Source organism: Danio aesculapii, chromosome 23 (genome assembly GCF_903798145.1).
Source record: "Danio aesculapii chromosome 23, fDanAes4.1, whole genome shotgun sequence".
Classification (NCBI taxonomy): domain Eukaryota; kingdom Metazoa; phylum Chordata; class Actinopteri; order Cypriniformes; family Danionidae; genus Danio; species Danio aesculapii.
The window spans coordinates 10,216,119-10,230,888 of NC_079457.1; the positions used below are offsets into that span (position 1 = coordinate 10,216,119).

General features: G+C 33.1%; 1 protein-coding gene across 1 annotated transcript in view; it reads right to left on the reverse strand.

Annotated features, from left to right (window-relative positions):
- Nucleotides 1–14,770, reverse strand: part of LOC130217477 (ankyrin repeat domain-containing protein SOWAHC) — a 56,727-nt gene that overhangs the window by 20,753 nt on the left and 21,204 nt on the right. The window contains 4 exon segments of the mRNA XM_056449589.1: nt 3,180–3,194; nt 3,460–3,561; nt 5,316–5,372; nt 12,112–12,210. Of these exon segments, the coding sequence (XP_056305564.1) occupies nt 3,180–3,194; nt 3,460–3,561; nt 5,316–5,372; nt 12,112–12,210 (273 nt within the window).

The following is a 14,770-nucleotide window of genomic DNA, read 5'->3' on the forward strand; positions in this document are numbered from 1 at the left end:
TTTTCTCGTTTTCACCCAGCACCATAAGAGACTCACTTAATATTACATCTCATATAACATAACAACTTAAACATGTAACATATTAAATAGCTGAGTAAAACAGCTTCCGAAATTAGAAAACAAATATGGGATGGGGCTTAAGTTTGTGCAAAAGGAATTAATTGAACAGTTGTGGTTTGATATTGGTTGATCTCAAGAGATTGACAGGTTTAATCCCGCTCTCTTGCCGATGAACACCAATCAGAGAAGAGATACTGTAGTTAACATAGGCTAAGTAACTTTGTCTGAACATAACTAATTACAAAACACTCTACATTAAAGAGTCTTCACTTTGTAGTACCAAGCAGAGGAAAGATGGCTCGCTTGGCATGCCATCTCAAATCAGGAAGGAGGGGCATCAAAGCCACCTAGGGGTCAGACTTACCACCTTCCTGGGGACACGGTGGCGATTGTTCTCCAATTAATCCCAGCCTGCTCTATTACTTTCAGATTATCTGTAAGTGGTTGAAGTCTTTGAGGTGAGCCCTAATCTTCCTGCACTTCAATGGCCGCCGTTGTATCTTGTCTGCGCGGGGAAGGCGAAGGGCTTAGAGGCTCTTAGAAGGTGGTCCGATGCAGGACAGTGTGAGAACTTCAGCCCGGGCAGAGACCACAAACACCGGCTCAAAGCTCTTAAGCGCACGGGGTGGGGGGACAAATAAAAGGATTTGAGCTTGTTTTTTTGGGGAGGGAGAAGGAGCTAAAAAGCTATCTTTCATAATCCTTCTGAAAATAAGCCTTTGAAATGCATGATCGGGGTTGAGCTTTGCTCTTTGGTCTGCTTGCACCTGGGTACAAGAGTGGAAAGTCGATAACCTTGCAAGCAGCAACAGGGAATCAGTGGTGTAGAACTTCAGTTAACAACGTGTTAACCAATGTTCATATGTGCTGTAATAAACTCAGAGAAGATGATGCTTTAAAACAGCAGCATTGGAGAAAATAAATCCATCAATATATCCAACCATCCAATCATCCATCTATCTATCCAAACATCCATCCATACAACCATTTAAACAATCGACCATCTATCCATTCATCCATCCAACCATCCATTCTTCCATCCAACCATACATACATCCATCCATCCAAAAAAACTACTGACCAACCATTCATCCATCCATCCAACAATTTAAACAATCAGCACACCATCCATCCAAACAACCATCCATCCATCCATCCATCCATCCATCCAACCATTTAAACAATCGACCAACCATCCATCCAACCAACCATCCATTCCTCCATCCAACAATCCATCCATCCATCCATCCTTCTATCTATCTATCCGTTCGTCCATCCATCCATCATCCAAAAAAACAACTGACCAACTGATTCATCCATCCATCCAACAATTTAAACAATCAGCACACCATCCATCCAAACAACCATCCATTCATCCATCTGTCCATCTATCCATCCAAAAAACAACTGACCAACCACCCATCCATCCATCCAACCATTTAAACAATCGACTGACCATCCATCCATCCATCTATCCATCCATCCATCCAACCATTTAAACAATCGACTGACCATCCATCCATCCATCCATCCATCCATCCATCCATCCTTCCATCCAACCATCTATCTATCTATCTATCTATCTATCTATCTATCTATCTATCTATCTATCTATCTATCTATCTATCTGTCCGTCCATCTGTCCATCCATCCATCCATCATCCAAAAAACAACTGACCAACCATTCATCCATCCATCTATCCATTCATCCATCCATCCATCCATCCAACCATTTAAACAATCGACAAACCATCCATCCAACCAACCATCCATTCTTCCAACCATCCATCCATCCATTCGTCCATCATCCAAAAAATAACTGACCAACCATTCATCCATCCAACTATCCAAATATCCATCCATCAATCCACAAAACAACTGACCAACCATTCATCCATCCAACTATCCAAATATCCATCCATCCATCCATCCATCATCCACAAAACAACTGACCAACCATTCATCCATCCATCCATCCAACCAACCATTTAAACAATCGACCAACCATCCATCCAACCAACCATCCATTCTTCCGTTCGTCCATCCATCCTCCAAAAAACAACTGACCACCCATTCATCCATCCAACTATCTATCCATGCAACCAACTTTGCATGCAACGATTTTTGTGTTCGAAATTGATGTTTTAAAACAACAACACCAACATCAACAACAACAAAAATGCAATTCCTAATGTAATCGATCAACTCTGAAAATAACTAATAGTTTTTTTTAACATTGTTTACATGTCTTGTCTTGTCTTTACAAAAAAAAATTATTCTGCTCGAGTGGAAAAAAGCCAACATTACATCAAATATGAATGAAATTGGCCAGTAAGTTTGAAAAATCTATGCACAGTTTGACACCGTTGTATAGATGGGGTATAAAATACTATTGTTTTCCTGGCTGTTTTGAGTGAGCATGCAAACATAAATCAAAAGCAAAGTTGGCTTGGAAAACTTCAGTTACAAAACAATGAAAAACAAATAAGACAAATTTAAACTCACCCCCTTTTAGTAGACGGACACAGGAAAGGATTTTACATAAAAAGGAGCAAAAAAAAGTATTAATGGACTGGTATTAGACAAACAATTACAAAAATAGACAAAGATATTTTCATTAAATACTTGCAGAGGTTTCAACTTGTAACAACTAGTCAAGTTCCGACATTTCTGTTAATTTCTTTATTAATAAAATTTTTTTTTTTCACATTTTGGTACAATTCTCGCTATTAACACACCATTAACTAAGACTTTTAATCTTAATTTGCCACTTAATAATAGTTTTTAAGGTAGTAGAATAAGATCATCTTTATGAGTACTAAAAAACAGCTAATGTCTTAACAGGCAGGTAATAAGCCACTTGTTAATATTAGAGAATAGCACTTAAACTAGCGTGCTATTGATATTATTAAAGATCAGTCAACAAAACTATTAAATATCACAAATAAAAGTGTACATTCTATAATCAGGCATTCAAGAAGATATTCATAGTTCACTAATTTCCCTTTCTAAAAGTGAAAATATTATTAGTAAATTACTGCAATACATTTCTATAAATTAAACCAATAAATCAACGTTGTTTCTATTATTCTGTTACTTTTTTTTATCTCTAGGATCACTTAACTCGCAAAATCCTGGAGGGACTGATATATGCATCACGTATATGTATAACTTCAAGTGAATCCAGACTTTTACCCACTACAGCTAAACAAGTGCAGTGCTAAACGACTGTGTGCAAACTTACTGAGGTGAAGTCCTGGTTTGTTTCAAGCATGTGAAAAGAGCAAAAACAAATGATTGGAAATGATTACATGCAGTATTGCATGCAATCTGATCTTATGCTGCATGTAAGAGAGACATATTATGCAACATATAATGATATATAAAAGCTCTTCGCACCTTTTTATTGGCCAGAGAAGAGTCTTGTTTCAGTAGCTCAGTGAGATGACACAGTTTGCCACTTGCTGCCGAGAAAATCCATTCTTTCTCAAGAGGATCCAGCTATGAATCAACAAGATATTATTAAATGTTTTTATTTTCTTGGTTACAGTATTGGCTACATTTAGTATTGGCTACATTTAGCAAAGTTTGCAGTGCAAATAAATTGTTTAAATTAATAATTATTATTATTCTTTTCTATTTTTGAAGAGGAGTATTTTTCTTTGCAAAGCTGCATTTGTTTGATCACATATTTAACTTGAAACATTAACTTTTATCATTTTTATTTATTCAATTTTTAGACTGCAGTGTCACATGATCCTTCAGAAATGTATCTAATCTGATTTGCTGCAGAAAAAAAAAGATTAAGTATATTCACAATTTTTTTTTTTATTTATACATTAAATGTAACAATATTTCACAATAATGTGCATTTTACTATAGTGAGCAAAATAACTTTTAGAAATATCAAGATATGGTGTTTCTAAACCGGGTTGACTGGCAATGTACAGTAGCTGATGCTTTTATCCTCAACAATTTACAGAAAGAAACATGGAGGGACCTGAGGCTAAATTATAAATCTACATTAAGGGGACAAAATCTGAATTATTTTGTCAAATGTGTTGTACATGTTGTTATGTAATTACTTATTTATATATTACCAGGATCTTCTGTGGTTTAATTGATGACAAATGAGGAAAAAAAGTGGCCTTAATTACTACTTATATTTAAATGAAACATTTGGTGCAATGTACTTATGTACATCCACGTTTTTTTTTTGTGCCTAATATCTGAAAATAAATTGTAACTTGTCGCTAACCTTACCCGTATGAGGTGTCAAAAGCACCATATGTGTTGAACAATACAATATGAAACTAATAAGTACATTTAACTTATTTTTAATGCAAGTACCTAGTAGCTAGGCCACTTTAACTCTATCCCCGACAGGGTTTTAAAAAAAGTTGCCAGCCACCACCTGCATTTATGATTTTCACCTAAATCTGACAGCCCTCAGAATATTTTCTGCTATGAATATGACCATTATACACATTCAAAACCACAAGCCTCTGATTTTGAACAAAAACAAATAAGCACACATTATTCTATCTTCATGTTTTATCAACAGATAAAAATTGTCAGATCAAAAAAATGCTGACAAAAACAAAAATAAATGCAAAACTGTTTAAGTTTCTTTGCTCTGTTCAACCCCAAAAAAGATATTTAGAAAGATGCTGAAAACCTGAACCCATTGACTTCCATGTTATTTGTTTTTACTACTATGAAGTCAATTTTTACAGGCTTCGAATATTTTTCAAAATGACTTATTTTATGTTTAACAGAAATAAACAATATATATATATATATATATATATATATATATATATATATATATATATATATATATATATATATATATATATACATATACATATACATATACATATACATATACATATACATATATATATATATATATATATATATATATATATATATATATATATATATATATATATTTAGATGAACTATCCCTTTAAGACAAAGGAAAGCTGTATAACTTTTCATTTGTACATTTTTCACTTCCTCTGATCATCTTATAATTTCATTTCAGGAGACGCAGAAGTTCAGTACTTTACTCAGGACATGTGTTAGGGTTTCCAATACCGTAATATGCCAAAAACACAGATTGCTGTAAAACACTGGTGAGGAAAGAGTTAAAGTGTTATAGTAATATGTGTATAGTAACATTAACTGCTGTAACAAAAGACACACCTAAATACATGTTTTACAATGAATGCATGCTTTATTATACTCACAGCCACAGAGGTGGATCCCAAACTGCCTCCAGACTCCTCATCCTGTTCAGATTCACTCTGAGAACGAAACAGGACATGAAATGATCAAAATCACTCACGAAACCACCTGTCAGAATCACATGGCTCTGGCAGGAGTCAGTCTGAAACTCGACAGTTAATAATGTTCATCATCTGACACTCTAGAGACACAACTGCGGTTCCTCTTCCTGTTTAATAGTTGGATTATCGGTGGATGAAAACCAAACACTGTCAACAAGGAAATAAACAAACAATGCACATTTTTGTTGGGTTTTTGTTTCTTATTAGAGAGTAGAGCAGGCATGTCCAAACTCGGTCCTGGAGGGCAAGTGTCCAGCAAAGTTTAGTTCCAACCCCAATCAGACACACCTGGGCTAGCTAATCAAGCTCTTACTAGGCTTTCTAGAAATATCCTTGCAGGTGTGTTGAGGCAAGTTGGATCTAAAATCTGCTGGACACCGGCCCTCCAGGACCAAGTTTGGACACCCCTGGAGTAGAGTGTTTCTACAGGTGGTTTGTCAAGCCCACTCACCTGTGTGAACCTCACTTCATGTAAATAACAATTACATTGTTTGTTGTTTCACTCAATGGGCCATAACTGAGCTATAACTAGTTTTGCATTCAGTCTCAGGCATAAAAGGATCAAAATAAATTTTGCTCATGAGCTTCATTTGCATAAAATAAGCCCATAAGTTACGTAATTCAACAGGTTATAGAAATAACATAACTTAAATCAGTTGAAAAAACGTGTATGTGTGGAAATCTGTCATGATTTGGTATTACATTGAATAAATCAGCTTACACCAACAATTTTGCTGTACACAGACTTGCATTCAACACCAGAAACAAAAAAAAAAATCAGCTGTTTAAACTAGAAGAACTGTAAAAACAAGGAATATTTCCCCCAATTTGACCCCTTCGCAGGTCACATGAACATAAAAAGTCCCCAGAGGTGAACAATTAGTGCCAATGAGTCCCAAATTGCTGCTTTTGTTTTCTTATCGTATGCCGCTTTAGTAGCCACCAATTTTGTTAGCCAAAAAAAGAGAGTCTATTTCGTCTTATGCACTGAAGTGTCAGTCAAGCTGATTAATGTGAAGAAAAAAATGGAGGGTTTTGGTTGTCTTTGCACTGCATGTGATCACTAATTATTTTCAGTAAAGGACAGAAAGAAAACATAATCACTCTTTCATATTGGCTTCAATAACAAAATCTGCTTTTCCGAAAAACGTAGCAATATTTCTTTACCTGTGCTTAAACAGGAAATAAAGCAAATGCACTTCCTTTTAAAACAAAGAGAAGTCTGAATGTAACAGTAAACGTTTATTTAAAATAATAAATTGTGTTGTAATTTCCAGTACATGGCGGATAGAAAACATTGTAAATACTTTTTTATTTGGTCCTGTTACAACATATAGACATGCATGTATACATATAGCCACATTAATAACTTATTAACTTTAAACATCACAAAATATAGATTTTAATTATCAGTTACCTGCGACTGTAATTTTTTTACATCTATCCACACTTTTGAAATAAACTAATTACTAATAACTAATATTACCTTGATGCTTTATTTGTTAACCGAACTTTTTAACAAGTTATGACAATAGTGTGACACAAATAATGGACACCAGAATGAAAGACATTGGCTGCATTGTAAAATACTTGTTATGTAGATGAATTTCAGCTTTGACACATCATATGAATAATTCTGATTAGGGACTAGTCAGTTTTGTCTCGCTTCTTAGAAAGAGCTTCCAGGCGTGAAAGGCTTTCAAGTGTGAATCTCTTCCACCGAAAGAGTTTGCAAGTGGTAGTTAAAAGTAAAAAAAAAAATTATAAAATAAGTTTGTTAGGGATTAAAAACAAAACAAAAATAAATACTTTTTTATTAAATAAAATAAAACAATACAATATAAAACAAAATAAAAATAAAAAAAAAATACAAAAATAAATAATATATTTTTTTAAATAAACGAAAAACAAAAGAAAAACAATCTAAATCAAAACAAAATAAAACAAAAATCAAAACAAAAGAAAAGAAAAGAAAACAATAAAATAATAAAAATAAAAAATATATATAAAACAAAATAAAACAAAAAGTACCAAAATAAAAACAAAACAATAAAATAAAAAATAAAATAAAACAATAAAACACAACAAAATAAAACAGTATAAATCAAAACCAAATAAAACAAAAATCAAAAGTAAAAATAATAAAAAAATAAAAAAAGTAAAAAATAAAACAAAAAACAAAAAAATAAATAAAAATCAATTAATAAAAAAATAATAATAATAAATAAAAAATAAAAACAACAATAAAAATCTAAATAAATGAAAACAAATCAATAAAAACAAAATAAAACAATAAAATAAAACAAAGCAAAACAATACAAATGAACAAAATAAAACAAAAATCAAATCAAAATAATAAAAACAGTAAAATAATAATAAAACAACAAAACAAAACAAATAAAAACAATATAAATCAATATAAAACTAAAAAATACTAAAATAAAAACAAAATAATAAAATTCAAAAATAAAAATCAAGCAATAAAACAAAACAATAAAAAGATAAATAAATAGACAAAAACAAATCAATAAAACAAAATAAAATAACAAATAAAAACTAAATAAAATTAACAAAATAAATAAAACAATAAATAAATCAATAAAAAAATTATAAAACAAAACAAAACAATATGACAAAATAAAACAAAACAAAATAAAACAAATCAAAACTAAATAAAACAAATCATTATTCATAAATAAATGAAATAAATAAATAAATAAAACTAAATAAATAAATAAATACATGTTCCCCACATTATGCCTTTGGCCTTTAACTAGCCGCATCTCCGATTGATCTGCATACAAATGTTTGGAGGGCACAGATGATCATTTTCCCTGTAATGAGGCAGAGCATGTTGCTGTTTTGCACAAGAATAGAAAGTCTCATTCAAATGTAAATGAAGGGGTCTTTCATGCTGTCACCCCTGGCTGAAATACGGTCTCTCAAATCCAGCTATTTATTCTGGCGCCACCTTTTGGGTCCTGCCAGTAGTGCAGCTTGTTTGTGGATCAGCACCGACTCTTATGGCCAATATACTGCTAACAACACATGAGGATTTGATTATTAATAAATACACTGATTTAAAAATAAAGTGTTAAATAACACAAACATGGTGAATATGTGTGAGAGGTGGTTTAAATAATAGATTAGTTTAAATGATTATTAAATGACAGTCAATTATGATGATGCATTTAAAGTCAATTAAAGGTTTAATTTTAGTGGTGCCGGTGATCGTTTGTTTCAAAGTGTGTGCATTCGACTATTATACAAAAAGAAAATGACTATTATACCAAGACTATTATACCAAATAGTCTATAGAAAGACTATTATACCAAAAAGAAATGCACAAAAAATTATAAACTTTTAGGGTGTAGTAAGTTGTCAAAATGGGACGCGGTACTACACTGGTCGTCTGTGATGCAATTTCCTGTTGCGGTCATCTTATTACAACACAATCGCTTCTTGTATGTTGTATGTTGCATGTTGTATGTAAGCTACACAAAACTGGCTTTAAACAGATATTTATTATTGTTATTATTATTATTACTATTATTATTTTAATAATCTGACTTTATTTGGTTTTGTTTAGCTACAATTGATTTATTTAAACATAATAATTTTATAATGCAACTTTTTTATTACTATTCATTTTTCACAGGGAGAACATGCAAACTATACACAGAAATGCCAACTGACCCAGCCAGAACTCGAACCAGCAACCTTCTTGCTTTTAGGTGATTGTGCTACCCACTGCGCCACCTTGATGCCCATATTATTTTTTTAATTTTTGAAATTAAGCTTAGAAAAAAGATTTTTGCTACGTTACAATCTCCAGATCAGATCTCCTCAGAAAAATACTTCAAGATTATTTTAATGTATTAGACAGTATATAAATGGTATTTATATATGTTTTAGAAAAACCTCATTTCTCTTTACCTACTTCAAATTTTAACATTTATTTAATTGATAATTTAATAGTTTGTGAAATATGCTAGTAATTTCTGCTAGAGAATGTCTTTTTAACACCAAACTTTTTTTTAACCAAAACTGCACAATGCTTTTTAATAAAGCCATCTGAATCATTTTAAATCATAAAACTATATACATAAGCTATCATTCAAATTTCAATTTTCATTTATTTATTTGAATTAATATTTGGCAACACTTTATAAGATCTAATCTGTTTACATTATCTAATTTATTACCCAATATGAAAGAACAACATATCATTATAAAAAACAAAATGGTTTGTTCATGCAAGTTCAGAGCATTTTCTAATATTATCAAGCATGACTTTATTTAAATAATTCAATAAACTGTTAGTAAATAAAAAGAAAAGAAATATTAAGTCAAAAAATAAAAATCCCATCATCATTCACTCCTTCTCCATCAATCAAGTTGAACACAGACAAAAAAATATGTATTTTGAAGAATGTTGAAAAGCAATATCCATTTACTTTTCCTACTATGGAAGTCAATGGAAGCATTCTTCAAAATATCTTCTTTTATGTTCAACAGAAAAAAGAAAGATCTGAGGCTGAGTAAATGGAGAGTTAAATCCAAAATTGCCCCCTATAGCTTTTAAATAGTGCACTAATATTTGTGAGAGCAACCATTTGAAGTGGTCTACGAAACCATAATGAACATCTTAAAGTGCATTCAATCAATCCCACAAGGCACTGCAATAACAAATGTATAACCCTGAGTGTACGTGGGTTAGAAAATCCCCATAATCCACCGTGAGAGATAATGCGACAAATACATTTCCACATCTTGACCACTAGATGGCGTCTAAAGTGCAATCCTAATTGACCCTTTTTATATTTCTAGGTTTCTCAGTGGCAGAACTCGTCATAGTTGGGTAAACTTAGAGCGCAGAGAATGGGAGAGTACAACAAATACTTTTTTTACAATCCTATTTGCTGAAATAACAAGAAAAACTCCTCTGGTGTTAACAAGACTTTCAGAAAAGGAAAACAAAAATAGTGTGAGACTGATGATGGCAGCCAGAAGAGAGAACAACGTCAAACTTACTTTGAAAAAAACTACCACAGCATCTGATGAAAAAGTTCATTCATTCATTCATTTTCCTTCGGCTTAGTCTCTTATTTTTCAGGGGCTGCCACAGCAGAATGAGCCGCCAACTATTCCTGCATGTTTTCTACGCAGCGGATGCTCTTCCAGCTGCAACCCAGTACTGGGAAACACCCATACACTCTTACATGCACACACATACACAACAGCCAATTTAGTTTATTCAATTCATCTATAGCGCATGTCTTTGGACTGCGGGGGAAACCGGAGCACCCAGAGGAAACCCATGCCAACATGAGGAGAACATGCAAACTCCACACAGATTAAAAAGTTAAAAAACTAATTCATCTGAGGGATAAAAAAAAAAAAACTAAAATTACAAAAAAAGGGCATCAGTGCACAAAACAACAACAACAACAATAATAACAATAATAACAATAATAATAATAATAATAATAATAATAATAATAATAATATTAATCATAATCATAACAACAACAACAATAATAATACTAACAATAATAATAACAACAACAACAACAACAACAAAACAATAACAATAATAATAACAACAACAACAATAATACTAACAATAATAATAATAATAATAATAACAATAATAATAACAACAATTACAAAAACAATAATAATAATAATAACAATAATAACAATAACAACAATAATAAAAATACTACTACTAATAATAATAATACTTTTTATTTCCAATGCGCTTTTCTAAAACCCAAAGCACTACAACAACAGAGAAAGCTTTTAATTGAATACAACTAAAACTACACTATACTTTCATTTAGATAAACTATTAATTTTAGTGCCACACTTCACTAAGATGCTATTTTCATTCATAATTCATTTTCCTTCGGCTTAGTCCCTTTTTTCATCAGGGGTCGCAGAATGAAACACCAACTTATCCAGCATATGTTTTACACAACAGATGCCCTTCCAGCTGCAACCCAGTAATAATGGGAAACATCCATACACACTCACTCACACATATACACTAAGGCCCATTTAGTTTACCCAGTTCACCTACAGCGCATGTCTTTGGACTGTTAGGGAAAGCAGAGCACCCGGAGGAAACCCACACCAACACATGGAGAACATGCAAACTCCACACAGAAATGCCAACTGGCCCAGTGCTAATCACTGAGCCAGATCATATATTAGTTTTCATTAATATTTAGATTTATCTTTTGTTTTTATTTTCAGGTTAAGTTTTAGTCATTTTGATTTCAGTTGGTTAATTTTTTTTAGTGCATCAAAAAAGCAAGACAATTTTATAAAAATGGTTTATTTTATTAAAAAAATATAAATAAATCAAACATGCAAAAAAAAAAAAAAAAAAAAAAAAAAAATCAAGATTATTTAACAGACTCAGCATAGAAAACAAATAAAAATTGTAAAATAAATAAATAAATAAATAAATAATAATAATAATAATAATAATAATAATAATAATAATAATAATAATAATAAAATATGAGCACATTAGAATGATCAGGAATCTAAAAATGCATTCCTAAAAAGATGAGTTTTTAACAACAGTTGAGAATAGTGAATAAAGGTATAAAGGGTGATTTCGGATAGAGCATAAATCATAAACAGTGTGTAATGCATTTAGTGTGTGAAATGAGACGACTCTAACCTTTGACCCCGAGTCCTTGTCGAGCTCTTCTTCTCTGTCTGACGATGAGATCTCCTCGCTCTGATGCTCAGCTTTCAGTGAGAGGGTGCTCTCCGTCTGCTGATCACAAGACAAAAAAGTTACTAAGATCACTTATTAAAGATCACTTCAGAGCACTCAGATTAGCCTATGCCAATGCCAATGCCTACGCAGAGACATTTTTGAGTATGAAATGGCTTTGCAAATTTTTTTCATGACAAGGTTCACATTTGCATGGAATTGCTCTTATACTATTACAATGCTTTTTTTTCTACAACACTTCATATAATAAAACATATTAGAATATATATATATAAAATATAATATAATATAAAATATATAGATTCAAAGCTCCTGAATTTCCCAACTGCAGAGTATTTGGGCCCTTTCTTTTATAAATGAACCTGTACAGGACAACACGTGACAACACTAATGCTGTGTTCACACCAGACGCGGAACGCGTGTCAAGCACAAGTGATTTACATGTTAAGTCAATGCAAAGACACAAATAGACATCCTGCGGCGAAATACGTGCAAATTGCGCAGCGTGAATGGGGAGAATTGCGCAGCGTGAATGGGGCAATACTCGCAAAGGGCGCGGAGCAAATTGAGCGCTAAACGCTATAGTTCGAAAATCTGAACTTCAGCGGATAATCGCGCCGCGTTAACCAATCAGGAGCTTGCTCTTGTGGGGGTGTGATTATGACGTATCGCCTGTTGTTGGTGTCCCGTGGGAAAATCCTCCTGCCCATACCGACAACAGTTTATCAAACTGGGCTCGGCTCAGTCAGAAGCACCGCTAAATGCTTCCATCATCCAGGTTAAGTTTCTGGAGGAGTTTATGAACTCACAGAGCTGGCTGCACCTCTGAAAGGATCTATTGGACTCAAGACACTGCTCCAAACGACTCGTTTTTCAGCCTTCATAAAGCACATAAACACTGTTATTTTCTTAATAAAATCCATGTTAGCGATTTAGCAACGAAGCTACAGTCACCCATGACGCCAATCCACCTCTGTTCTGAAGAGAATTTGACACACGAATTAAGCGGATTTGACACGCGAATAAAGCGAGTAAACTCAAATGTTCACATGTCTATTTAAGCACGAATAGCGTGATTTATCCGCAAGTTCCGCGTTTTGTGTGAACACAGCATAAAGCCTACTAAGCACAGCAAAAAAAAATGCTTTTCTTGCTTGGAGTGTTTCTAGTAAAATATCTAAAATAACTTAAATCAAGAAGCATTAGCACAAGTCAAAAATATGGTTTTATTTTCAAAAATAACAAGTCAAATCTACTCTATGTAGGTTTTCCCCTAAAACTAGCTAAATTATCTGCTAATAGGGTAAGAGGAATAATCTTACTTCCAGTTTAAAAAAAGATTACAACACCATTGGCAGATTAGTGCAGTGCAACAGTTAAACAACATGTAATCAGAATTAGTTTTCAGATTAAAGTTAGCTAAAAAGTTCAAAAAGGCACGACATTCCTTAGGGAAACATAAATAAGGCAACCCTTTTAAGACTAGTCTAAGCATTTTGTGGAGCTGGCCACAGGTCAGCAGGTCAAACACATTAGCTGACATGTAAACACATTTGCTCTTTCATGAGGAGCGAAACCCAAACTACATGGTACCAAACTAAATTTGTGTGTCTCATTTCACTGAGATAAATGAAGCCACTTGTGTGTTTCAATACAGTTTGTGTTTTTATAGCAGTTTTTAGACAGTTTCACAATGTGGCTAAAAAAAGCGCTGACAGGAAATTCACACTGTTGTGTGTTGAACTATGTGCTGATGGGCTCCATCTGTGAGTGGAAACTTGCACTCATAAGACAGTGCTATTTTAGTATCTGGATATTATTTGTTGTATACTACAATAACCATACGAGGGCTCGAAATTGCGACCATTTTGGTCGCATATACGCCCGAAATTTTATCTATGCGACCTCAAAATGTATTTGGGAGCATTTGTGCGAGTGTATAAAATTTATGTCATGCGAATAGTTTTCACAGCAAAAAGTTCACCGCATGCGCGAAATAAGAAGTTGACATGTCAACTTGCTGCAGTAACCAAAGCCTGCAATGCTTGCCCCGCCTTCAAGCTCTACTTATTGGCCCACTGCGCTAGAACAGAACGCAAATGGATTGGTTAATATCAGCTGTCAATTACTCAGTTACGATGACAGGGAGCTACAGCTGCAAAAACGTAAAGGCCTGGATACGACAGAATGAAAACAACACTGACAGATTTCGTTTTAGAAACCACCTAAAATTACAAATAATGGCACATCTGATTAGTGATCATGTAATGAATGGCAATCCAGCATTTACACTTTTTGAAGAGTGGATAAAAGACTTCCAGTGTTTAAAGTCCGCTATGAAAATGACTAAAGTATTCACCGTAAAGCCGGTGGGACAGAGTTATCAGGTAACCGTGTTCGCCAATGAATCTACACAGTAAGCACGAGATGTTCTAACGTTATTTAATCCTTCATTTAATCGTCACAATGCTGTCAGTTGTGCGACTGACACCACATTCACCATCGCTAAAGAGCATGCATTCACTGAGATTAAACAAATATTGCAGCTCATGAAAAGACCGTTAGTGCTATTAAGATGACGTATGCAAATAATAAGTTA